A 27342-nucleotide genomic window follows, 5' to 3' on the forward strand; every position below is an offset into this window, starting at 1 on the left:
TAAGTGGTTCAGATAATGAATGGATGGATATTGAGTGTCCTGCTGAGTAACATAAGCATAATAAAGATAGCGCCACATTCAATATTCACCTTATATTCAAGTTTAACAGATAATTACTATTTATGACTGTGACACAAGGATTCAAAAGACTTGTTTGATATGTAATTTGCAAATTTATCCGATATTTTGTTTGATTATAGTGTAGATTACCGTGTAGATTATATTTAACAGCACTTTGCAACAACGAGGAAGTAAACCAGCAATATAGAAAAGCCCCCATTTTACTCATATATTACTCAGTAATTGCCACTCATAGTTAAATTACAGCTATGTTAATGCAGTTGTTTCTGTGTTAATGACTGGCCTTTAATTTTTAGCATTACTTTGATTTTGATTCATTTTGATCTTCATCCTAGGATGCCTAACAACATCAGGGAAAGGGACTGCCGATGGAAACTAGCCCATTACCTAACTCCGGTACATTTACATTTGTTTTGAGCGTTGATTAATGTACATTGTCCCTTCCCAAAGAAATGTTTAAATTAAATTAAATTTTTTGTTACTGCAGACAAATTTTTCCTGAATGCAACAAAAATCTTGCTTGACTATTTGAGTTTTCATTTTAGATAACATGGCCCTTTCCTGGGTGCCCCCATCATGTGGACCAGTACCAAAGTTTGTATTCAATGCTGCAGCATCAAACACTCCAAATCTCTCATTTATCAATTATATGAGACACAGTATCCATTGTGTTGCTTCAGTAGTTCAATGTGTAACGTCTCCTGTTCTCATATTCCGGTCTCCTTGACCTCTTGGTACATGGAGCGGTTGTTTTTGTAATCCTTTTTCTTTACTTAGTTATGCCATAATGACATTAGAACGATTATTAAACTAGCAGACTAATTTGATTAGTAGATTGCATGCTGGCATTTATATTATTGTTGCGGCATGTCAGAATTTTTTTTTTTATTACCAGATCATTTGGGATATCTTATAAAGGTTTTCATTTAATGACATTGATTCAATCTTAGTATGGCTCAATTAAAAATGTGTTACTTGGTGCATTCTATAATTTGAACTACCCACCCATGAGGTAAAACATGAAAGAAATTAGACTATAGTGCATTCTACTGTCCTGCAGTTGCCTTGGGATAGTAGACAAATCCCAAGTTGTGCACTAGCGAAATGTGATTTTCGCAGATTGTCAGTGTTTGTAGTAGTTTGAGTCGCTCGAGCCAAGGCATTATTGCGGGTCATTTTATTCCCGGCTGGGGAGTCGCAAGCACTTAACTCTTTCCCCTGTGTCAGCCAATTCACACCGTTGGTGATTAAATAAGCCACTGTTGCCATCTCAAGCCAAGTAGCACAGTCACAAGTCCCGCCTAAACAGCTAATTAGAGGCTGTCTGGAGCGGTCTCATTTGTGAATTATTGAGTTTTCTTATTAACATCCATGCTCTGCTGGTTGGACGGTTGCTTTGCCTCGCTAGTGAAACAATTTTAAATTGCATTTTTCATCCTCATTTCCCTCTTTTTTTTTAAAAGAAAATCTGCCCTTATTTTATACTTACTGCTCATGTAGTAAACAGATAGGTTCACAGTCATCCATCCGTCAGTTTATACTTGGCATGTAGCTCCCTCTTGCCATCTGGAGTTCAGTGCAGTTAATGGGGGACAAATCCACAATGCTAAAAAAAACTCCACAGTTTTGCTGTAGCATCATGTTAGCTTTTGCTAACATAATGCTACAGCAGCGTATGATAGCGAATTTGAGTTTTCATTTTAAAAATTTACACTAGTTGTTATTGTCCCCCGTTAATTGCATTGAACACTAGATGACAAGGTGTAGCTGTGTGTCCAGTATGGAAAAAAAGGATGGATGGCTGAAAATGTACATGAGTGATTAATATTGAAAATCCAAACTATTCCTTAAGGCTGTGCCAACTAGTGAAAATAAATCGATAAACAAACTGGAGAAATAAATCTGGCTTATAACATTATTATTATCATTATAGCCTAATGTTAGACACCCAGGGGCCTAACTGACAGATGTCTAAATATTACCTCAAAATGTTATGGTAAAATAAAACCGAATATATATTAGCTGATGGGCTATCACATCTATGATGAAAATAATCATTAACATTAAAAGTTGTACCAATTCCAATAGCATAATAATTACAATAAGAAAGTAGTGGATAAATGCCATCGTTGATAATTTCAACAATGTTGCAGATTTTCAGGTTGGTTTCATGAAAGGATTTTCGCATAAAACTGAGGACATTTCTGCAGTCTCACCCTGTATTCAAGACATGTCAGGTCGTACTTTCCTCCGGATAGGTCACAACTTGGCCATCCAAGTAGCTCACGTTCACGTGCGCTATGGCCGGAAATCTGGAGAAGAGATGGAGGCAAGAAAAGACAGAGGCGAGAGTCAATACCACAGGAAACTGAATGGCGTGGCACTATATAGTTATCAAGGAATGTCCATCCATCTTTTGAATTGCTACTTTGGATTCATTTTCGGCTTCATTTTATGAAATGTCTTACTGTTCACATGTATGACACTCCATGATCAGCCATATTGGGAAGAGCGTTTATGTCACAACTCTGCCACTTTGTGCTGCATCTAGAATTCCAATTTCTCCGACTTGATCTGACATAACAAGGTTTTCATGGGCGCCCGGGTCATGTAGCAGTCTATTCCGTTGCCTACCAACACGAGGATCACTGGTTCAAATCCCCGTGTTACCAGCTTGGTCGGGCGTCCCTATAGACACAATTGGCCTTCTCTGCGGGTGGGAAGCCAGATGTGGGTATGTGTCCTGGTCGCTGCATTAGCGCCTTCTCTAGTCAGTCTGTTCAGGTGGGAAGGGGGAAATCGGGGAGAGGGGGAATAGCGTGATCTTCCCACGTGCTACGCCCCCCTGGCAAAACTCTTCACTGTTAGGTGAAAAGAAGCGGCTGGTGACTCCACATGTATCGGAGGAGGCAGGTGGTAGTCTGCAGCCCTCCCTGGATCAGCAGAGGGAGTGGAACAGCGACTGGGACAGCTAGGAAGAGTGGGGTAACTGGCCATGCACATTAGGGAGAAAAAAGGGGGGGGTCCATAATAATAATAATCATAAGGTTTCCATATGGCACATCATGGTTAGAAACTCATTCAGACTGTAAATCTGAATGCAGGATTACTATATCAGCATTGCAGCTAAAGCATATGAAAAACAGTCGTCATGTGGTTATTTTTAAATAGCTGCACGACTTATCCTGCGTCATATCATGGCTCAAAATTATTTGTTTTCTGGCAGCTGAAGATGAAATGAAAGCTTAAATCAACTTTAACTGAATCAACTTGTTTATTTGTAACAGCCCTAAGGGATACCACTCAACAACAACTCTCCCACATCAGCTAATGAACTTAGCATCAGACTTCATGTAAACATGTACTTTGGCAAAATTTATGCACATACAAAGAATGTTTGATCAGCAGATATTTGTTACTACACACTTGGAAACAGGTTTGGTATTTTGAGGTGCAGTATTTGTTCAACTTGGGAGACAACATGGTATTTAAGCTACCTTACATGCAAGCATCATTTAGCATGATAACAGTCAAGAAACAGGTGGTTGCTAAACTGTGTTTTGTTCAAAGTCAGCAGTATTCAGAGCACAAATAACATTTTACTGAAGAAATTCAGGACGTCCGGGTAGTGTGGCGGTCTATTCTGTTGCCTACCAACACAGGGATCACCGGGTGGAATCCCCATGTTACCTCCGGCTTGGTCAAGCATCCCTACAGACACAATTGGCTGCGTCTGCAGGGGGGGGACCAGATGTGGGTCGCTGCACTTGCGTCTCCTCTGGTCGGTCGGGGCGCCTGTTCGGGGAGGGGGAACTGGGGGGAAATAGCGTGATCCTCCCACGCGCTACGTCCCCCTGGTGAAACTCTTCACTGCCAGGTGAAAAGAAGCAGCTGGCAACTCCACATGTACCGAAGGAGGCATGTGGTAGTCTGCAGCCCTCCCCGGATAAGCAGAGGGGATGGAGCAGTGACCGGGCACGGCTCGGAAGAGTGGGGCAATTTGCCAAGTACAATTGGGGAGGAAAAGAAGAAAGAAAGCGGGGAGGGAAAAAAAAGAAATTCAATTTAATCACAATATTTTTAAATCTCTGGCATTTGGACATCAGCGTCATGTTGTGAAGCTGATTGAAAAAACACATTTCGTTCATTTTCGTCTTTTCAATAAAAGGGAACATTTTATTCAAGCAATGTCTGTGCTCTATAGTTTTCCATCCTTTTTTTTTTTTTGGACAAAGTACAGCTAAAATCAGATCTATTCTGGTGGTCGCTGGTGACAAGAACGCTTACTTATGGATAGAACATATTTATTAAAAGTTATAAAATACATAGGCTTCCTTCTTATCGAACAGACTTTTTAAATCCGTATGTACCCTATGCGCCCTCGATGCGGAGAACTCAGCACCTTGCAGAGCATTGTCATTTTGCGCCCCTTTTCTTCAAACAGTCATCCTGATAATATCAGAGAGAGGCTGGTTTTATATTTTCCCCCAAATCTAAATTAGAAATGTGTTGATTCTCCTTAATGTTTGTCTAGCAGTTCCCACTGAATTCACAGAAAGTTGAATCGGTTCATCTGGACACAACATTTTATCTCGATAATGCTGTGTCCAGATGAACCGATTCAACTTTCTGTGATTTCCTTACCTGGAAAAAAATAAATGGCCTTGTTGATGCTTTATAGATATGTTCCTTTTTCTTTTTCTTTTTTTTTCAACCCAGACCTCATTAAAACACCAAGTATCAGTTAATCATACGGACAAAAGCTTCAGTCATGTCAGTATTGAGATACTCACAAGCATCAGCGGCCGTTTAGGCCTTCAAAAACCATGATATAACTCTTTTTCAAAAATGGGTACGGGCACATTTATCTCAATTAATTTTATGGTGATTCAGAATGTTTTGATTAGAAGGAAAATCTGATTAGATTTGGAAATACTTTTTCTCCAGTAGATGCGGTACACCCCAACCATACCAAACGTACTTGTGAGAGCAGTCGCCTGACAGTGCCGCAGAGGAAGAAAAAAAATGAAGGAACAGCACAGACGTAGCAAGGAAAATGTATTTGTGGAAGTGCGAAATAAAGTCATTTTTAGTTTGATTGAAAGATTAGTTAACGACTGTATGTGTGAGCTTCCTGGTTACACAAAATATGTAGAACTGTAAAATCTTTGCAAGAATCCTTTTTGTAAGCTTCATTCACCCATGATGGTAACCGAACAACCATGTTTCTGTTTTTTTAAGCCTGATTTACATGCAGTAAACGAATGGGATGGTTCTCATGCAGGATCTATCCACTTATTGCGAGTTGTCACACTTGTTCTGACAATAATGCCAGTTTCAATGGGTTAAAGTTCGGGGTTCCCACTCATAACCTGCTGGATCCCTAGAATATGCTTTATCACTAGACCACCATGTCTTTTTACAAGGGCTCCAAATAGGTTAGTCCTGTGGAGTGGCGATGATTCGGTCTCATATATATATATGGGATACTGACAATTACAAACAACTGGCAATTACAAACAACTACAAACTATTTTTTTATGTTGGCATTCTGTATTCAGTTATGTGCAAGACTTAACTGGGGAGTATTGAGCACTTGGCTCAGTAGTCTGTATGTTTTTGTGCCAGCTCAAAAGACCCTAATGAGTTAATGAGCACTCCTATTCACATTAGTTGACAGTAACCTGCAACTTGTCTTTGTCCCCCAGGTACGACTGGCTTCCTGACTGCAGGTTTGGGCGAATTAGGAGCTCTCACGATCAAGACGGATGAGACCTCAGAGTCTGCTCAAGGATGCTACCTACCCAAACAATTCATCATGTCATACTAGCAAAACGTTGTTTGTACGTCTGGTGATAACTTCTCCCTCTCCATGAATCCTGTTTTTTCCTATTTTGTCCCTATATAATCCACTGAATTTTTAATCCCTTTCTACATCCAACTGAGACCCTGGTGATATGACTAAAAGAGCCTTCATTTTTTTGGACATGTTGTTTTTTCCTGTGAGTTCCGCCAGCCAGCAAGGCTGTGGTGGGGGGCGACGCAGTAGTTCTCAACAGATCTCAGATCACTGTCTGGTGTGGCTCTTGGGGCTAGTCCTACACCTAGCTTTATCCTCATGTCAACGGGTCGACCTCAGACACCCCATAGTCACCACTGGCTACGGAAAGTTGCGTGGCATCAGAAAGGAGCTCAACAATGAAATCTTAGGCCCGGTAGAACAATACCTGGGTGTGCCATACGCCACCCCACCTATTGGCGAACGTCGCTTCCAGCCTCCTGAAGCACCAGGATCCTGGCAAGAGATCCGAAACGCCACCCATTTTGCACCTGTGTGTCCCCAGAATGTGCATGGAGTATTGCCTGAGATTATGCTGCCAGTGTGGTTCACAGACAATCTGGATGCTGCTGCAAGCTATGTTCAGAACCAGAGTGAAGATTGCTTGTACCTCAACATATATGTGCCCACAGAAGATGGTAAGTCTAGCAGACCACAACACTCTCGCCTGAAAGATGTTAAAATGACATGTTTGTACTATGAAATAACCAAAGATATCTCGCTAGACTAGGACTGTGTCGAGATAAAGTCAGGACAAGTGTCAAAACCCAATTTTGCTTGAATGAATGTCAATAATCAAGTTTCTCGCTTTCTCAAGATGAGACAGATCAGTTCATTGAATCATGTTTCAGTTAAGGTACAGTTTACAGTATATTCCTCTCTCTACTGTTATTGTATCAACACTTGGGTATGGTATTGTATTGCTCCCCCATGCAATGGCATCATTTAGATTATTTAGTCAGGATATTTAATACGAATAAAAGCGCGCTCTTAACCTGAGCCAACAGACACCCAGGAGATTATCACAGAATAGCAGAACTTGCACTCGGGTCAGTTTCAATTACTATTGATTATTCAGTCAGATGATTTTCCAGATTTACATTAAATTGTACAATCATGGCTTGCAGTCACCTTTTGCCCAAATTTCTCTACTTTTAATATATAGCTAGATATGATATTACTTGTTTGAAAGAGTTGAAAAAAACTAGCCCTGGTTTCCAAAACAAATTAACAAACCAGAAAACAAAACAATAAATCAGTAAACTGCATGGTAAATAAGAAATCAAAATAACATTAACTTGGGTCAAACCAAAAAAAAAGTACACTACATGGCCAAAAGTATGTGGACACCGACCGGAACATCACACCCATATGTGCTTGTTGAACATCTCATTCTAAAGCCATGAGCGTTAATAAAGAGTTGCCCCCCCCTCCTTTTGCTGCTAAAACAGTTTCCAGTCTTCGGGGAAGGCTTTCCACTAGATATTGGAACATGGCTTTGGGGATTTGCTCCCATTCAGCGACAAGAACATTGTTGAGGTTGGACACTGATGTTGGACGAGATGGCCTGGCTCACAGTCTGTATTCCAGTTCATCCCAAACGTGTTGGATGGGGTTGAGGTCAGGGCTCTGTGCAAGCCAGACAAGTTCTTCCACACCAAATTCAGTAAAACATGTCTTTATGGACCTCGCTTTGTGCATGGGGGCATCTTCATGCTAATGTAGGAAAGGGCTGCCCCAAACTGTTGCCACAAATTTGGAAGCACACAATTCTCTAGGATGGCATTGTATGCTGTAGCATGAAGATTTCCCTTCACTGGAACTAAGGGGCTTAGCCCAAACCATGTAAAACAGTCCCAGACTGTTGTTCCTCCTTCACCCAACATTAAAGCTGGCACTATGCATTCGGACAGTGATGCTTTACACCACTCCAGTCAACACTTGGCACATGATCTTAGGCTTGTGTGCAGCTGCCCGGCCATGGAAACCTATTTCATGAAGCTCCTGACCAACAGTTCTTGCGCTGATGATGCTTCCAGAGGCAGTTTGGAACTCAGTAGTGAGTTTTGCAACCAAGGACAGATGTTTTTTTATGCACTATGTGCCTCAGCGCTCGGCAGTCCCGTTCTGTGAGCCTGTGTGGCCTACCACTTCACAGCTGAGCTGTTGTTGCTCACAGACATTTCCGTTTCACAATACGAGACTTACAGGTTGACCGGGGAAGCTCTAGCAGGGCAGAAATTTGACGAACTGACTCGTTGGAAAGGTGACATCCTATGACAAGGCTACATTTAAAGTTACTGAGCTCTCCACTATGACCTTTAGCAGGGGCTAAAGTATGAGCAATTTTATCGACTATGTTATACGGTTTGGAGACAGTGGCACTGACGAAAAGACAGGAGGTGGAGCTGGAGGTGGCAGAGTTGAAGATGCTAAGATTTTCATTGGGAGTGACGAAGAAGGACAGGATTAGGAACGAGTATATTAAAGGGCCAGCTCAGGTTGGACAGTTTGGAGACAAAGCAAGAGAGGCAAGATTGAGATGGCTTGGACATGTGTGGAGGAGAGATGCTGGGTATATTAGGAGAAGGATGCTGAATATGGAGCTGCCAGGGAAGAGGAAAAGAGGAAGGCCAGAGATGAGGTTTATTGATGTGGTGAAAGAGGACATGCAGGTGGCTGGTGTGACAGAGGAAGATGCAGAGGACAGGAAGAAATAGAAATGGATGATCCACTGTGGCGACCCCTAACGGGAGCAGCCGAAAGTAGTAGTAGTTTGTCTATGTGGAGTGCATGGGTGTATGCTTGATGTTATGCATCTACCGGTGATGGATGTGGCTGAAATAGCCAAATCCACTCTTTAAAAGGGGTGTCCACATACTTTTGGCAATATGATGTAGGTATATATGGGTTTGTATTCCTTTTCAGTGAGTGGACACAGCTTCTGTCAGCCAATGTAAAAGAGTAGACTACATTTCATATATTCAAACAATCTATCAATCAATATGTGTTTGGACAATGCTTGAGATAATCTGTATTGTGGAACAGACATACAGGATGCTTGAAATTAATAAAGGCTCTATCATGCGCTTGTAAACTTGGTAATCAGGGGACAGTCCAGTTTTTGGCCATTATGTTTCTAAGTCTGTGAAGGGGGAATAATAAACTGGATCTTTTGTTGTCAATTAGAGCATGAAAACGCTTTGGGTCATACCATAAACCTAATTGACATTTTGCAAAATAATGATTGACGCACAAATCCACCAGCCAGTGCCTAGCAACTGCCTCTATCCACACTGAGCTCTGCTCGGCACTGCTCAGAAAACCCACGAAATGCAACATACAATATATTATGTTCGTCCAAAGACAGACAGAAGAAAAGGAAATGGTGTTGGGGAAACTTATCAGGAGAAACTTTGGGGGAAGCATTTTTTATTCTTGTCCACAAACCCAAATCTGATTTTCAGAAGTGCCTTCTATTGATTAGACTTTGTGGAAGACCACTCGTTTTACTCAATAAAGAAACCATCAACTGTACATCTGCTCAAGAGTAAGTTGATCTTACTCCAGCCATCTTAATCTAAACCTGCATGTCGTTACAGCAGAGGAGCTCATCTTGAAATGTAGAAAAAGTAACAGTAATTCAGGGAGGTGGCAATTGTAGGAATTTTAAAATGGTTAGTTATCAAAAAGTGTATCAGTTGGAGTACATGACTTGTGTCAAGGGTGGCCAAGATATTTAACTGTTGAAAAAATGTCCTGGATAAACTCACAGAGCAATGTTTGACTTCCATTTTAAGTATGAATGATTCTGGCAAGGGCGGCACAGTGGCGCAGTGGTTAGCGCAGTTGCCTCACAGCAAGAAGGTCCTGGGTTCGAGCCCCGGGGTTGTCCAACCTTGGGGGTCATCTCGGGTCATCGTCTGTGTGGAGTTTGCATGTTCTCCCCTGTCTGCGTGGGTTTCTTCTGGGGGCTCCGGTTTTCTCCCACAGTCCAAAGACATGTAGGTCAGGTGAATCGGCTGTACTAAATTGTCCGTATGTATGAATGTGTGTGGGTGTGTGTGTGTTTGTCGGCCCTGTGTGATTGTCTGGTGGTGGCCTGTCCAGGGTGTCTCCCCACCTGTCACCCAATGACTGCTGGGATAGGCTCCAGCATCCCTGCGACCCTGAGAGCAGGATAAACGGTTCAGAATATGGATAGATGATGCTGGCCAGCCTGAATCATACGTTTTGGGATGGCAATTGTCTATCTTCTGCAACATTGATATGAGTGGCCTAAAGTGTAAAATAAGGTGTTAAATTGTGTGACATGCTAATTGCGACCAAATTGCTGACTGTATTTTTTTTTCTTCTAAATGTGTAAAGCAGATACTGGGTTTCAGCTTTGAATTAGAGAATGGTACCATGTTAGGCAAGGCACACAGCCATTGAAGATTATATATAATGGTGACTGTATGACATGTATGATTTGGGTAGACTAAGATAGCTCATCCCTTGAAAAGCGAGCCTGAATAGCTTATAGCACCTATTTTGACATCCACTTTGAGTATGAGAACCTTTTGGGCCAAGGTAGTCATGTGTTGGCAGAAAATATTTGATATTGCCAATATGACAACATTTCTAATAGTAGCTTATAACACTTACTTGTGGGCCTACTAAGGTCTGGATGCACATTTGGCTATTTTTGTATCATACATGTTCATAGACTGTACATCACTATCTGTGAATCGGAAACAAGTTCAGCTTTGTGGCGTTCTGGTAGTATGACATTTCCAATATCAGCTAATGGGGAGTAGTTTCTCCTCTGTACAGTCCTGCTTTGTTTAAAGATACAGTTCTGGGGGCATCCAGGTGATATGGTGGTCTATTCTGTTGCCTACCAACACAGGAATCACTGGTTCGAATCCCCGTGTCACCTCCGGCTTGGTTGGGCGTCCCTACAGACACAATTGGCCGTGTCTGCAGGTGGGAAGCCAGGTGTGGGTATGTGTCCTGGTCGCTGCACTAGCGCCTCCTCTGGTCGGTCAGGGTGCCTCTTTGGAGGGAGGGGGAACTGGGGGGAATAGCGTGATCCTCTCATGCGTTATGTTCCCCTGGCAAAACTCCTCACTGTAAGGTGAAAAGAAGCAGCTGGCGACTTCACATGTATCGGAGGAGGCATGTGGTAGTCTGCAGCCCTCCCCGGATCGGCAGAGGGGGTGGAGCAGCGACCGGGATGGCTCGGAAGAGTGGGGTAGTTGGCCAAGTACAGCTGGGGAGAAAAAGGGGGAAAATTTGAGAAAAAAAAAGATACAGTTCTAAAGATTTGCATGCAAATGACTCTTTTATGATACTTTGGTTTTCCTTGAGTGTTTAAGACAATTACTGATCCATGGGAAAATTTATATGGCACAGAGTTTATTTATATCTTCACCATAACAGCCAAAGATAGAAGAATAAGGAAGGCAGTGCCAAGTTTGAAGGAGAACAGGACTTAATTTGAAAATCATGAGGCCATGGAACAACAAAAGGGTGGTGAGCCAGCGGGTTGGCTGTAAAAGTAGAGATCCGATCATTACAACGTCTGTCTGTCTGTGTCTGTCTGTCTGTCTGTCTGTCTGTCTGTCTGTCTGTCTATCTATCTATCTATCTATCTATCTATCTATCTATCTATCTATCTATCTATCTATCCGTCTGTCTGTCTGTCTGTCTGTCTGTCTGTCTGTCTGTCTGTCTGTCTGTCTGTCTGTGTCTGTCTGTCTGTCTGTCTATCTGTCTATCTATCTATCTATCTATCTATCTATCTATCTATCTATCTATCTATCTATCTATCTATCTATCTATCTATCTATCTATCTATCTATCTATCTATCTATCTATCTATCTATCTATCTATCTATCTATCTATCTATCTATCTATCTATCTATCTATCTATCTATCTATCTATTTGTCATCTATCCAGCATTCTATCTATCTATCTATCTATCTATCTATCTATCTATCTATCTATCTATCTATCTATCTATCTATCTATCTATCTATCTATCTATCTATCTATCTATCTATCTATCTATCTATCTATCTATCTATCTATCTATCTATCTATCTATCTATCTATCTACCTATCTGTCTATCTGTCTATCTGTCTGTCTATCACAAACCTAACTCTGTACCCTACGATTACAACTGTACACATACCTGGTATACTGTATGGGAAAAATGACAATTTCACAGCCGTTTCCCATTAACCATTTAAGAGCACATTCATACATATAGGAAGACATGAATTAAAACAAAAAGAGTCAACAACACAATTCCAGTGGTGTTGGGTTGTCGGTCTATGAAGTGCCCACACTGAATATCAGCTCCCACACAGGCACTTGGACAGAAGCAGGTGGTTCATAGATTTGTGTTGTGCAATTATGCTGTGAGCTCCACGCGAGCTACCGATAAGTTCATCATCCACCCTGCAAGAGAGATGAGCCAGTTAATTGTAGAAACAACTCAGCAAATGGACTTAAATATGGAATTCAACATAGCATATAAAAAGTATTATTGCTTGCCACAAACAGTGTGGGATCTTCACCAACAAGAGTCACAGTACAGGTAGGCCCCTTTTTTTTGACAACAGCTGGACAAGCAGCAATATCAAGGCATGTATGCACAAGGTTACAGACAGGCAGTGTATTATAGTTTCTTATTTAGTTATTTTTGTTTTAATTTGGGGGCGTTGCATATCACATCTGTTGCTCTTAGGGGGACTTGTCATGGACACACCAACTATCTGATCATTCACGGGACCGTTTGGTTAAATTTCTTTACAAGCCCTTCACTGCACTTACAAATAACATATGTTTTAAGTTTTATCAGCATAGTTTTTTTGTTGTATTAACCAATGTATTACCATCGTACTATTAAGTAATGTACAACCATTGTAGGCTGCAGTCGAAACAAAGGAAATGACCTATTATGGAAACAGGCTAGACTATAAATCTGTCCATTGTGTCACCGTGGCTGCCAATAGGAATCCAAAATAATTCAAATTATGATTAAACCTCATTATTTATTCATTACCAGTGGCGAAAACCATATAGAAAATGGTTTAAATAGTGGTTAATATGTAGCAAATTTGTCAGGGAATTATCCGAAATAAATATTTTTTTTAGAAATTTATTTCTAGTTTTTCCCCTTATCCCACCCGATTAACCCAATGGCATATGGCCGGAACACTTGTCGAATAACTCCCCTGGCTCACGTTTCCACAGGAAGGAGACAGTCGAAACACCAGCTTCCTTCAAACTCATCGGCTGCTCTCTCTATTTTACACACTGAAGCCTCGCATGGATTGCATCACCTTCAGGCCGCGAAGGAGACGTAGGGGGAATACTTTCGGTTGCTTGGCTGCAGGCGCCTGGATGGGCCAGAGGGGTCGCTGGAGAACGACGAGTCCCCGAACACTACACCGATTTACACCCACTATCCCTCGGGTAAGGGTGGCCTAATGAATGCCTTACCCCGTGGACATTCTGGCCATGACCGGTTACGGCGAGTCTGGGGTACTAACCTCCCAGCCAAATGACGAGCGGACTGCAAGAACGGCGGTTTATTCCGCTCGGCCATCAGCGGCTAATATTTTTTTTTAAAAAGAGAGTATCTGTTGTTCACCCATACAAGGTCATTTGTTAACACTGGTCAAATACCTAAATGTTGAATATAAACCTGATAATGCCTACTCCATGCCATAAATGTTGATCAAAACCTTTCTGCGTTGCTGAGTTAGTAGGCATTGGGGAGAAGCTTTGCTTTTTTTCATCTTAAGATCTGTGCTGATCAGCAACTAGAAAAACACTACATTACCCATGACAATATATAGGCCTTGCAGGGTACAACCAGAAACCATTTTATTTCTGTGCAGTGGAAAGCTGTTGAGAAAACAGATGGGCAGGTAGAAGAAGACAAGATCCAAAGCCTGTTGTTACGAGGAACGCATATGCCTGTGAGGATGTTGAGTAATTCTAATGACAAAACGCTGACGAGTCAGTGATTAATGAGTGCACTCAAGTGGTGTCAATGCAACCAGCCTGTTTGTGCATCATGGCTGCTGCTGCTGCTGCTGCTGAGCTGTATTTCCAACATGGAGACGCAGTTGTATGGATATGTCTGCATCTCTGAGTCTTGTTCAATTGCTGCAGATCTGGAGAGGTTCGTTCATGCCTTTCTGTCCTCCTGTCGAAATTACTGCAACCCTCTCTGTCCCAATATTGGCCGGTCCTCTATTTCATGCGTACGACCTGCACCGAGTGCTGTAGCTAGGCTCCTCACCAGAACCAAATCAAGGATCATATCGCACATCCCAGTTCTAGCATCCTTACCGATGGCGTGGCTGCATTTAAACTCGCTTCTCCCATCAGGCGGAGAAAAATGCACCCTTCGGCACACAGACAAAGGCTGCAGGCAATGTTTTTTCACCAGTTATCACACTTTTCTATTATAATACATGCTTTATGTAACTATAACAGTTGGATTTTATACACACAAGGCACCACAATTTAAAAACTAATTTATTTATTACAATACTGATTATCCATTTGGAACTGCAGGTAGGGCGGCGCCCTAGCGCCCCTAGTGGACGGCACGCCACTTATCTTTACAATGGCTCCGATTCCCATATCTTCTACTCCTCCTCAGTGGATGGGTTGGCTGTGATACCAATATAGATTTCCAAAATCTTTGATAGATTATAAATCATTAAACGGCCTTGCAACGACATATATATCTGACCTGCTGTCTTCCCTACAGTGCTCATAGGACCACGGGTCTTCTGACTAGTCTTTTAGTGCCTCACTCACATCTCAAACTTAAGGGTGACAGGGCCTTCACTTTTGTAGCTCCAAGACTTTGGAACAGCCTTCCCCACAATATATAGCACCTGCTAAATCTATAAACCTTCTTAAAAGGCAACTTAAAACCTGTTTTTACCCACTGACATTGAGCTGTCTGTCTGATGTGCCCTTCCCATGTTTTATTAATTAATTGTGTTTCGTTTATGTATTCGTTCGCTGTTTAAACTTCTTTGGTGAAAGTCTTTGTGCTTGCTTGCCTCATCCCATTCATGTTACTATCGCTGAACAAACGTCTTTTATTCTCATGCTTCAACTGTCAATAGGAGGCATTTTGTGCAAACTTTGTGTTTTTAAAGTGCCTTGAAAATAAAAAGTAACTGGATTGATTTTTGCCATCAGCTTTCTTGGCTACATCTCCGCAGTATTGCAGGTTAACATCCATTCATGGAAGAATGCCTGATGGGGGTATCGGATTATGTTTCACTATAGTTGTATTGGCAAATATATAAAATGACAGTGTAGCTCAAATCACTGGAGCCAATAGATTTGATGCCAAAACATATCTCACAGTGTAGTCAAACATAATCAAAACATTGTATGAAATAGAATTTGATACGGTTTTTCTTTCAGCACTTCATTCAGTGAAATTAGCTTCTGAACTTGGAGATACTGATGGCTGGATCAGTAACCCCTTCCTTCCTTCCTTTCTCTCCCACGTTCTCTCTCCTCTCATGCACAGGAAGCACTGACACAAACAGGGGGTAATTGGCCCCAGAAACTCAAGTTTCTATAATTCTTAATATACCAAAGAAGAAAGTTCCTTATGAATTAATTAAACTGCTGAAATGAGATGGGATGTGGACGCTGCATAAATGAAGCTTCAGAATGTCCAACAGAAACATTTTCATCCAGCAGGTTAATTGAATCAATAGAACTGATCAATTGTCAAGGTACACCAACTATATATATATATATATATATATATGTCAATACAGATACAGATACAGGAAAAAAGTTTTAATACATCGGCTCCTCATTAGTTGAGCACTTATAACAACACCATTGACGGTTTCGGAAAAAAATGCTATATATATGTACAATATGTAAGAATGTTGATTTGAGTCACGTTGTTATTCCGGCTCTCTCCAATCTGCACGGGAGGGTTATGGCTGAGGGTTGTTTGTAGATTATCGGGGGAATATTTTAGCTGACTTTTGATTGTAGTATGGCTTTTGCTGTTACCTGCTGTGATGCATTGTGAGCTCTGCTGGGAGCCACCCACTACATGATGTCAACAAGTCCCAAATAGTTTGGTTGATTTTTATTCATCTTTCCCCATTTGGCCACCGAGCGACGCGCTGACGTTTATTCCACGCATCTTTATTTTGCCGTCCTGCGCTGAAGTGCTAGCCGCGGCGCTGATGACACATGGTCATTGATACAGAAGGAGGAGGATACATTGTATCTCCATAGGAATGGAGATACATTGTCAGCCTACAGTAATTCGTAGTGGATACACAATATTCCTTTATCAAACAGGACAGATATGGTGTACAGTATGTACGTTAAGCTGTTTTGTAGTCGCATGCGTGCATGATTATCATAGCGGCACTGACGACACTTAATCAGCCAGTAAATTTACAGTGTCATTTTGACATGCAAAATGTAATGATAAATGTGAAAAGATGTTCAACAAATATTGGACATTATTGATATATTATAATAAGTTATGTTGCAGGATCCAGGCCAAGTTACTGCCATCAAGCCATGGGAGAAATCAAGGTTAATTATCTTAGTTTACTGTGCAGACAGACAGTGTGGCATACACAGAGCTTAACAGATTCATAATTAAAACAGCTGCACCTAAAACACTTATTGACTACCCTCATTTTTCTTCTTACTGACACCCGCTGTGGAAGCGGAAATTGTAGCGTTGTTGAGAAGGTGTCAGCATCTCCACTGCTGAACCAAAAATGCACGGTTAGTCCTGGGTTTTAGCTATCGCTGTTGTTGCATCTGTTGGTAAAGGTGTTGTTCTGTCATACCTGTATCTGTGTGTCAGCTTCTACAACTTTGCTTTCCTCAAACTTTCCAACCTGCCATCTTCCTCCGCGTTTGTCTGCTATGATAATAATGTAAAGCATTGTGCACCATATAATTTTTTCCCCAAAAAAGTATTTTATGAGAGTGACCTTTAAAATGAACAATTTCAGAAGTGTTCATGATTTTGATATTTGTCACTGCTGTAATGTTAGGGTTCTTAATTGTGGATAAATTCAACCAGTTTTCAAATGGTTGTGCAGTTCCTTAAAGGGGAACACCGGCCATTTTAAAAAATATTCTGGAGGCTATATAACGTGGTAGATATGCAATCTGCTCATGTCCATAAATTTTGCAAGGGCATGCCAGGAAACCCCCAGATGGCAGCGTTATTACTCTAAACAGCAACAGCCTTCCTATAGCGATTTTATTGGAGTATACAATTTCAACATGAACAATAAATGCTTATAAGACAGTGAAACTGTGTCATACATTTCTGATTTCTTTCGTATTTCAATAGTTATGGATAAAATGCAAGTGCTATCCACTCGAAGAAGAAATCCATCAAAGGTTTTCTACGCATATTCTTGTGTTCAATGGGATCCCTCTCCCATTTTTTACAATAGCAGTGGCACAGGATTGAGAAAGACAGAGGGGGAAGGAAGAGCAAAAATCCAACGTGTCTATTAACTGTCATCTGAATTCAGTTAGTTAACGTATAATTTATAATTATTTTATAAGTAAAACAGAATAAAGAAATAAATTAAATAAATTGATGAAAGCAATAAATTGAATGACTGAATAAAATGGGGAACTGAATGGTAAATGCAGGTAATGTTTGAATAAAGGTAGAATCAAGGTATAGGATTACAGCAACGTGTTGCTCAAATTGTAATAGAACTTTTACTTAAATATGCAATCTGTAATTTTTTTTTTTTTACATAAAATATGCCGTGTTTGATAATTCTTCCAGCTGGCATTTTTGTAGCACCAGCCATTTCATTCATTAGCATTCTGTAATTGCTCCATATACTATTTTTCATCGTAGCTAGCAAGGTCTAAGTAAAGAAGAAGGAATTGCATGTTGAATACCGAAGAGCAAGCAATAGGCACTAAAATACAAAACTAAGTTTTATCTGATATCTAATAAGGTTGGATTAAATGTTTGATATGTCAAGTCGGGTCAATTTTATTTGTATATCCCAATATCACAAATTACAAATTTGCCTCAGTGGGCTTTACAGCAACACAACATCCTGTCCTTAGACCCTCGCATCGGATAAGGAACAACACCCTAAAAAAAAAAAACTTGTAACAGGGAGAACAATAGGAAGAAACCTCGGGGTGAGCAAAAGAGGAGGTATCTCTCTCCCAAGATGGACAGACGTGCACTAGATGTCGTGTTGTGTGTAATAGCACACAATTTACAGAATACAACATTGAAAGTAGATAACAGAAATATGATGGAATTGTAAGCTATATGAAGAATGTGATGAGGAGGACACCAAGCAGTGTCCAGATGCCACCAGGACAGCCCTAGGACCTAAGCCACGTGACCACCATCATCTCGTAGACCTGACAGCAGGACAGACTACACTTGCACACAGGAGAGACTCGCATCACACCATTCACATACACAGGAGAAGAGACAAGGAAAGACATTAGTCACTCAACGGAGAGAGAGAAGTATATAACATTGAAACAAGATAACACAGTTATATGGATTTATAAGAGCTATAAAGAGTGTGATGAGGAGGATGCCAAGCAACATCCAGGTGGCGGCCACCATCACCATGGAGACGTGGGGAGAGGACAGACTACACGTGCATACAGGGGAGACTCACATCACACTGTTCACATATATGGGAGAAGAGACAGGAAAAGTATTCCGAGAAATACATGTGAGAGAGAACAGTTGCAATAATCAATAATCTGTACTGTATAATCTCATCAACAGGACAGAACTTGGTGAATTCATTGAGACAGAAACTGACCTGCCATGCAGTACAGGTCACAAAGTATTCAATTTAAAGGCAACTAATTGTAGGTTAAGGCAAAAAGATGTGTTTTAAGTTTGAATTTAAAGGATTCAACAGACTGATTGTCTGACGGCAGCAGGCAGGTTATGCCATAAGAATGGGGCCCGATAAGAAAAGGCCCTGCCACCTGCTGACTTCTTTTTAACTTTGGGTACACACAGGAGCTCTGTATTTTGAGAGCAGAGAGCTCGAAAAGGAATATATGGTTTAAGGCGATCAGACATATGTTGGGGCAAACCCATTTAGAATTTTTAAGTCAGCAGAAGCACCTTAAAGTCTGATCTAACATGGATAGGAAGCCAATGAACGGAGGGAAAAATTGGTGTAATATGGTCAAATTGTCTTGTTATAGTTAGGATTCTAGCTGCAGCATTTTGAACCATCTGAAGACTTGTAGTACTAGCACGTGGTACACTTGAAAAGAGAACATTACAGTGATCAAGTCTGGATGAATCAAATGCATGTATTAGAATCTCTGTGTCAGCCATGGAGAGGAAAGACTGAATTTTAGCTATGTTACGTAAGTGAAAAAAGGCAGTCTTGGTGATTTAATTAATGCACTTATCAAAGAAAAGGCTGGGATCAAACATAACACCAAGCTTGTTGGCTGCCACACTTTGTGAAATCACAGTTATTGATCATTGCTGTTACTTGATAAAATTGGTGTATATGTCTAGTAAGGCCAATGGCCAGCATTTCAGTTTTATCAAAGTTTAAAAACAGGAAATTTAGAGGCAACCAATTTATCACAGCAGCCAAGCAGGCCTCTAAATTAGTAATTTGAGTATGCTCATCAGCCCTTATAGGCACATACAGCTGAGTATCATCCGCATAGCAATGGAAATTCATTCCATGACTGCGTATAATTTGGCTAAGATGTGAAATATAAAGAAAGAAGAGGGCCAAGAACCGAACCCTGAGGTATGCCTTATTTAACATCAGAGAATTTTGATATAATATTATTATAGCAGGCACTCTGTGTTCTTCCAAATTAGTAGGATTTAAGCCAAGAAAGTGCTAGACTAGAGACACAGAAATTACATTATCTAAATAATAGTATACAGTGTTCAGTGGTGTCAAAGGATGCACTTAGGTCCAGTAATAGAAGCACAGAGGTGGAATCAGGGTCCATAGCAAGTAGAAGATTATTTGCCACTTTGGTTAGAGCAGTTTCAGTGGAGTGACAGGCCCTGAAAGCCGATTGAAAAGGTTAAAATAGATAGTTTCTTCTATATTGGATAGAAGTTGTTGATACGCAGCTGTCTCTAGTGTTTTAGAAAAGAATGGGAGATGCGGGTTGATGTGTTTCTCAGTATTACTGTGTTGGATGACATTGTTGATCAGTCTTCTTTCTCCAAAATACTGATTCTACCATTTTGCATGTGTTCCATAATCTAGAACCATTGAAAATTGTAACCTGCTGGTGAACTCTCTCCGTATTCAGGATCATGTTGGTTTCGAATGGAATTCTGGGATTTGCGGTATGAAAAGACTGTTGTGAGCACCAGATGATGCAAAAGCCACCAAAATGGGAGCCATAAAGGATAACTACATGAAAGTTAATCTTAGTAAATTGCTAAAGTGTTTAGCAGCTAACTCGTATTGACTTTTTTTTTTTTGGATTTTTTTCCCCCTGTTTTTCTCCCCAATTGTACCCAGCCAATTACCCCACTCCTCCGAGCCATCCCGGTCACTGCTCCAATCCCTCTGCCAATCCACATGCCTCCTCCGATACATGTGGAATCGCCAGCTGCTTCTTTTCACCTGACAGTGAGGAGTTTCACCAGGGGGGCGTAACGTGTGGGAGGATCATGCTATTCCCCCCACCCCCCTGAACAGGCGCATCGACCAACCAGAGGAGGCGCTAATCCCACCCGCAGACACAGCCAATTATGTCTGTAGGGATGCCCAACCAAGCCGGAGGTAACGCGGGGATTCGAAAGGAGATCCCCCTGTTGGTAGGCAACAGAATAGACTTCTACATTACCTGGACACCCCCTGATATTTTAGAGGCATGCTCACTATGAGATTTAGCCAGCTCCTGGTGAACGCAGACTTAGACAACTAAAATACTGAAATAGAATTTTGAAAGTATAATACAGAGAGGAAATTATAGCGCTGATTCTCATAATTATTAATGCCTGAATTAAGCATAAATGCCAACTGCACACAGCGGTGGAGGCAGTGTGGGCAATTAGACCACATCAGCATCATCTTCGTTGTTGTCTTCATTATTCTGAATTGGTGGGCTCACTGGACATCACCTGGTGATTAGGTTTGCTGCATTGGTCAGGGATCAGCATGGGTGCTCATAGTGAGGAGCTGTCATTAGGGACTGGTTGGTTCATAGCAGGAATGGCTATAAGCCAAGCCAGGGCCAGTTTGGGCTTACAGTCTTATTCAGTTAAGATCAGAAATGTCTGACTGAGGCCGAAGAGAACCGCAGGCTGGAGGTGTCAGGATGAGTTGGTCATCTTGGAGGCTCATTCTTGGTTTGATTGGTGTTGGTTAGCTCTAAGCAAGCATCAGCGTGGCGAGTCGTACAGCTTCTCAAAGCCTTTGCAGGTATGTAAATGATAATACAGCTTGGGGCACTCTCGGACAGCCTAGATCAGAGCTTTTCAGTAATGGCATCTGCCTAGATACAAGGAAGGATACGTAGCAGTAAAAGTGTCCATGGTCCAGAGGTTTGCATAGTTCAGCGTTGGATAAGAGGTAAGATTAGAGCATTTAAAAAAGGGAATGAGCTAGATAAAAGGTTCTTGGTTTAGCTTTTGGCCCTTCTCAGTGGGTGGTGGGCTGTTTCAAGCTTGGGGAAATAAGCTCACCTTGGAATTTCAATTACACTTTGATGGAAAGAATTGTCTTTGAACTCTTGTCTAAGATCAACACATACCTTAGTGGTACATTTTTGCAATTTGCAATTAATTGAGCTGGTCTGGTTATACTTTAAGCTCTCAATTCAGTCTAATTATGACCAGAATATAATTTGAAATGTGGCAGTTCAAGTCTCTTTGTTCTTAAACCTGTGTGTGTGTGTGTGTGTGTGTGTGTTTTGTTATTTTTTGGCGGGGGGGGGGGGGGTTGCTGAAGCCTGCTGGTTTAAGCCAGACGAGAATGTTAAGCATAGAGTTAATCTAGTGAAGGTAGTTAAGGCCTGTTTGAGCTCAAGGTGAATTATCCCATTTGTGAGGTTTCAGCTCCATGATCTGCAGGCACGCAGAGTAATTTCCTAAGCAAGGATAAATCCTGTGCAGTTCAAAGCACTTTCTTGTAGAGAAGTCACCATTATACTGTGTTGACTGCTTCAGTGAATCAAGTCCAAGTTAAACAAAATAATAATAATCATCATCGCATTTATATAGCGCTTTTCTAGACACCCAAAGCGCTTCACATTTTCTTATTAAGACATTGTTGGTTATTGTTTTTTAGACTCAGATGTGCAAATTAGATTACTGTAGACAGACTGACATAAGTGCTTATTGGCTCTAATTTAAATTTCACATTTCAAAATTCTAAACTTCTGTAAAATAAGAAATATAGTAGATATCTCACATCTCTCAAAGGGCACAGCACATTTGTTTGATTTAAGAGGGGAAAGTCAGAAATGTTTGACAATGTCAGTGGGGCCTTTCTTTTTTCTTTTTCCCCCCTTTTCTACCCAATTGTACTTGGCCAATTACCCCACTCTTCTGAGCTGTCCCAGTCACTGCTCCACCCCCTCTGCCAATCCAGGGAGGGCTGCAGACTACCACATGCCTCCTCCGATACATGTGGAGTCGCCAGCCGCTTCTTTTCACCTGACAGTGAGGAGTTTCACCAGGGGGACGTAGGGCATGGGAGGATCACGCTATTCCCCCCAGTTCCCCCTCCTCCCTGAACAGGCGCCCCGACCGACCAGATGAGGTGCTAGTGATGACCAGGACACATAGCCACATCTGGCTTCCCACCCGCAGACACGGCCAATTGTGTAACACCGGGACTCAAACTGGCGATCCCTGTGTTGGCAGGCAACGGAATAGACCGCTATGCTACCCGGACACCCCGAGTGGGTCCTTTATGTCAGTAGCTGTTACTAAAGTACCGCAAAGGGAAATTACAAATCTCCTGTACTGTCCTTTTGTCACATTGATCTAAAACTTAGGCCTACTGTGCAAGCCTGTCCAACTAAAAAGGGATTTCTCCGGCACTGTTAACGAGAATCTTCCCACATCTTCCGTCACACTATTAAAAATCAAGACAGCCAGTGAATTGTACTTATCCCATTAATAAAGAGATTGGCTTCATCTTTGACTAGGTGTTTTTTTTTAAACATTTGGTTAGTTAGTTACTGGTAAATAAGGATTTTCTTTCTTGCCATCTTTTGCAGGCTTTGTCAATTTCTTCTTTATCAATTGCTTCTTTGTGACTGAGAATTTGTAATAGTTCATTCACCATATCAAAGTTTAGAAATTAAAATGATGCATGAAAATGGCTGTGCAAAGTTAGAGCTACGGAAGTTAGAGCTGGAATTTGATTGCAATGACAAGCATTCCTATACATTGTAGTTCACATGAGTGGCATTTAAATAAGCTACATATGTGAGTAAACATACCTTTTTGTGGGCCTGACTGCTGCAAGACTACAGCAGCCCCATTCAGTCAGTCGGCAGATGCCAGGTCGATAAGTGTAAAGACGGATGTTTTATCACAACACATCTGTAGTTATGCTTTGGAATAACTTGCTCACATATTCGACCAGAGAATGCCGCAGAGACTCCTGCTTTAGTCCTTGGGGGAAAATGCCGCAAATGAGTGGGTCTGATTGAACATGTAGCTTGTCTTCATGTCAGAATCTGTCACTTATTGTAAGAGGTCACTGCTTACACAGGCCTGATGGTTTCCCCAGGGAAATGGTGTGGCCTATGTGTGAGAAATCGAGTGACTGAGATGGACTGAGGGAGAGTCCTAGTGGACATGAAATTTAATGCATTACATGGCCAGTGTTTGAATAGTTTTGACATTTATATAATGGTTTACAGTTTTTCTAAATTGCCTAAATGCAGTTCCTGAGACATTGTCTACATTCTTAAAATTGAGTGTACTTCCCACAAAAGCTAAAGTGTTTAAAGCAGCATTGTACATTATCTGCAAAAGTCCCTAAAACATACCAAATGTTAAACTTATTTTTCAAAATTAAATAAATTTGTCGGTGAGTACAACAAGTCACCAAATGAAAATGTCGGGAGGCATCCGGGTAGTGTAGTGGTCTGTTCCGTTGCCTATCAATACATGGATCGCTGGTTCGAATCCCTGTGTTACCTCCGGCTTGGTAGGGCGTCCCTACAGACGTAATTGGCCGTGTCTGCGGGTGGGAAGCCAAATGTGGGTATGTGTCCTGGTCGCCGCACTAGCGCCTCCTCTGGTCAGTCGGAGCGCCTGTTCAGGGAGGAGGGGGAACTGGGTGGATTAGCGTGATCCTCCCACAGGCTACGTCCCCCTGGTGAAACTCCTCACTGTCAGGTGAAAAGAAGCAGCTGGCGACTCCACATGTATTGGAGGAGGCATGTGGTAGTCTGCAGCCCTCCCCGGATCGGCAGAGGGAGTGGAGCAACAACCGGGATGGCTCGGAAGACTGGGGTAATTGGCTGGCTACAACTGGGGAGAAAAACGGGGAACACCCCCCCACACACACAAAAAAAAGAAAGAAAATGTGTCTTACTGTTGCGCAAATAAAGATAGGCAACAGCCTAAGTATCAGCATCAATATGTAATGGAAAACCCTGATTTCATCTTCCTTTAACTTATATGTATAATAATAATGATGATAATAATAATAATAATGCATTTATTTTATATAGTGCTTTCCATTGAACTCAAATATGCTTTACATAAATTGGAATAAACTTTAAAGCAACACACCGAAAACATGCAACACAATATAAATCACAGATGAAAACAAGTCTGAAGAGGTGAGTCCTGATTAACGACTTGAATGTGGGCAGATCGCAGCAGTCTCTGATGTGCTTGGGGAGAGAGTTTCAAGAGGAGAGGGCAGCAGGTCGAGTGCTCAGTCCTTGGTCTGCCTCAGATTAGGGGTGGATAAGAGGGTGGGGGGGCACGAGAAGGCAATGGAGACGATGTGTTTCTTGAGACGGGATTGGAAGAGTGGTGGGGATTCTGAGTCTCTACTGATTTGGGGGAGTGAGTTCCAGAGCCTGGGAGCTGCCCTGGAGAAGGCTTAGTTACCAAAGCCTTGGAGGTTGGACCTGGGGGTAGAGAGAAGGGAGGCTGAGGTGGATCTCAGGGACCAAGAGGGTTGGTAGGGGGAGAGGAGGTCGGTGAGGTATGGGGGAGCCAGTTGGTGAAGGGCTTTATAGGTGAGAACCAGGATTCTGTAATTGAGCCAGTGGGAGATGGGTAGCCAGTGGAGGTCTTTTAGGACTGGGGTGATGTGGTGCCAGGATTTGGTGAAAGGTAAAAGTCGAGCGGATACGTTCTGGACCAATTGGAGTCTCCTGATAGAGCTAGCACTGATGCCATAGAGGAGTGAGTTGCAGTAATCAAGGCGGGAGGAAATGGAGGCATGGATCAGTGTCTCAGCAGCAGGGCGTGTGACAGAGGGTCTTATTTTCCCAATGTGGTGGTAGAAGGAGGATTTGACAATTTGGCAGATATGGGGCTCAAGAGAGAGGGTGGGATCAAGGATCACACCAAGGTTGTGTGCCTGGGAGGAAGGGGAGACAGTTAGCCATTGATGGTGAGTGTGAGGTTGTTGATTTGGCTGAGAGTGGACTTGGAGCCAATGAAAAGGAGTTCAGTTTTGTCACTGTTGAGTTTGAGGAGGTTTTGCTGCATCTAGACTTTAATTGCAGACAGACAGGAGTCGATGTGACAGAGGGTTGGATTATGAGGGGATTTGGTGCTGAGGTATATCTGGGTGTCATCAGCATAACAGTGGAAGTCCAGGTTGAAATGGTGGAGAATCTGACCAAGAGGAGGATGTAGATGATGAAAAGGGGTGGGCCAAATACAGAACCTTGGGGAACACCTTGTGTGACTGTGGATGGAACAGAGCAGTGGTTGTGAAGTGAGATGAAGTGTGACCTCTTGGAGAGGTAGGACTGGAGCCAGCTGAGTATGGTGCCTTCAATACCGACATCTTTCCATCTGGTGAGCAGAATTTTGTGGCTCACAATATTGAAGGCTGCACTCAGGTCAAGGAGGATGAGGATATTAAAGGCTCCAGTATCAGCAGAGGTGAGGAGGTCATTGAGTACTTTAAAGAGTGCAGTTTCAGTGCTGTGGGGTGGAGTGGGCGAAAACCGGACTGGAGGGGTTTGAGTAGGTTGTTGGAGTGTAGGTGTATATAAATCATACTTAGACCTAGAAATAGCCAGATTACTGTAATTAATCTATAGAATAGGGTGTTAAATACTGCTGTAAATATTTTTCTGCACACAAAAATTCTATAAAAGCATTTATTACAGTATTCCAAACAGTTTTACAAACTACTGTAATGTAAAAGAAAACACTGAAAAGATGTGAATTTGACACAGTGAGATGTTACAACATCTTACTGGTCACCCAGCCTTTACTCTCTGTTTGGCCACAACATTTCATCCACACCACAGCGAATTTTGCACCTTGCAATGCACAGAGGGAAAACTTGCCATACAGCTGCCATACCACTATGCATTCAGACACCCACCCCTTGTATTTTCTCACTGCAATCTCACAAATATGATTGTCATTGTAGGGACTGTTGTTTTTAGCATTATGCATGAAAGAATTTGTGTGGTGATCGTATGTTATACATGCATGTGAGAGTAATAGAATTCAACCGTAAATATCTATTTAGATTAGTGAGACTTCATTGATTTTTGTCTCAGCTGTATGACATTTGTTTGAACAGGGCTGCAAAAATGTGCTTTACGTTTGTATTCTGTTTGAAAGCAATAGGAAATAATACGTGTTTTCATCAAATTAGTTAATAGTGTGGGGTTTTGACACACTATTTTGAGAATGCAGATCATCATTCCAGGACTGCATTTAAGCAATTGAGAAAAAAACTGTAAGAGGCCTTAAGTTTTTCATTGGCCTTGGGAGTATGTCAGGCAGCTACCCACATTGGGCACCGACATAATATGTTTCCTTCTTTCTTTTTTTCTTTCTTTCTTTTTTTTTGGAAAGCTTTTACTGCAATGTGTTTTGTGATCCTCTGTTTCCGTTCTTATAATTTCATATTCATGCCACTAAGATCCACTGTTATCTCACTCCGAAAAGCCAAGTCACATTATCGCCTTTCATCCTCAACTCTGATAATGACATTCTCCTTGCTGGCCATGAAATGGGTAATTTCCTCAAGCATTTTAAGCAATTTACCATGGCACTTTTATGCCTAGACAAATGAGAACAATCTTACACTTGATTAAAAAGTGTTCAGTCTTCCACTTATTGAAATTGCAGCGCAAACATTCCTGGTTGAGTCATTTTGAGTTAGCTAGCTTGCTTGCTTGCAAGTTGTCCATGAGGGGAT

The 27342-nt window shown here is 41.7% G+C and overlaps 1 protein-coding gene across 2 annotated transcripts in view; it reads left to right on the top strand.

The window, feature by feature from the left end:
* The first annotated feature begins 6038 nt into the window (after positions 1 to 6038).
* nlgn2b (neuroligin 2b) overlaps positions 6039 to 27342 on the top strand; it is a 66824-nt gene continuing 45520 nt past the window's right edge. Inside the window, exon 1 of one of the 2 annotated variants that reach the window (XM_056284453.1) lies at positions 6039 to 6558. In XM_056284453.1, coding sequence (XP_056140428.1) covers positions 6039 to 6558 — 520 coding nt within the window. The remainder of the gene's footprint in view (positions 6559 to 27342) is intronic. The other variant, XM_056284454.1, reaches the window with a different exon arrangement.

This window comes from Lampris incognitus, chromosome 8, assembly GCF_029633865.1.
Source record: "Lampris incognitus isolate fLamInc1 chromosome 8, fLamInc1.hap2, whole genome shotgun sequence".
NCBI classification, from domain to species: Eukaryota; Metazoa; Chordata; class Actinopteri; order Lampriformes; family Lampridae; genus Lampris; species Lampris incognitus.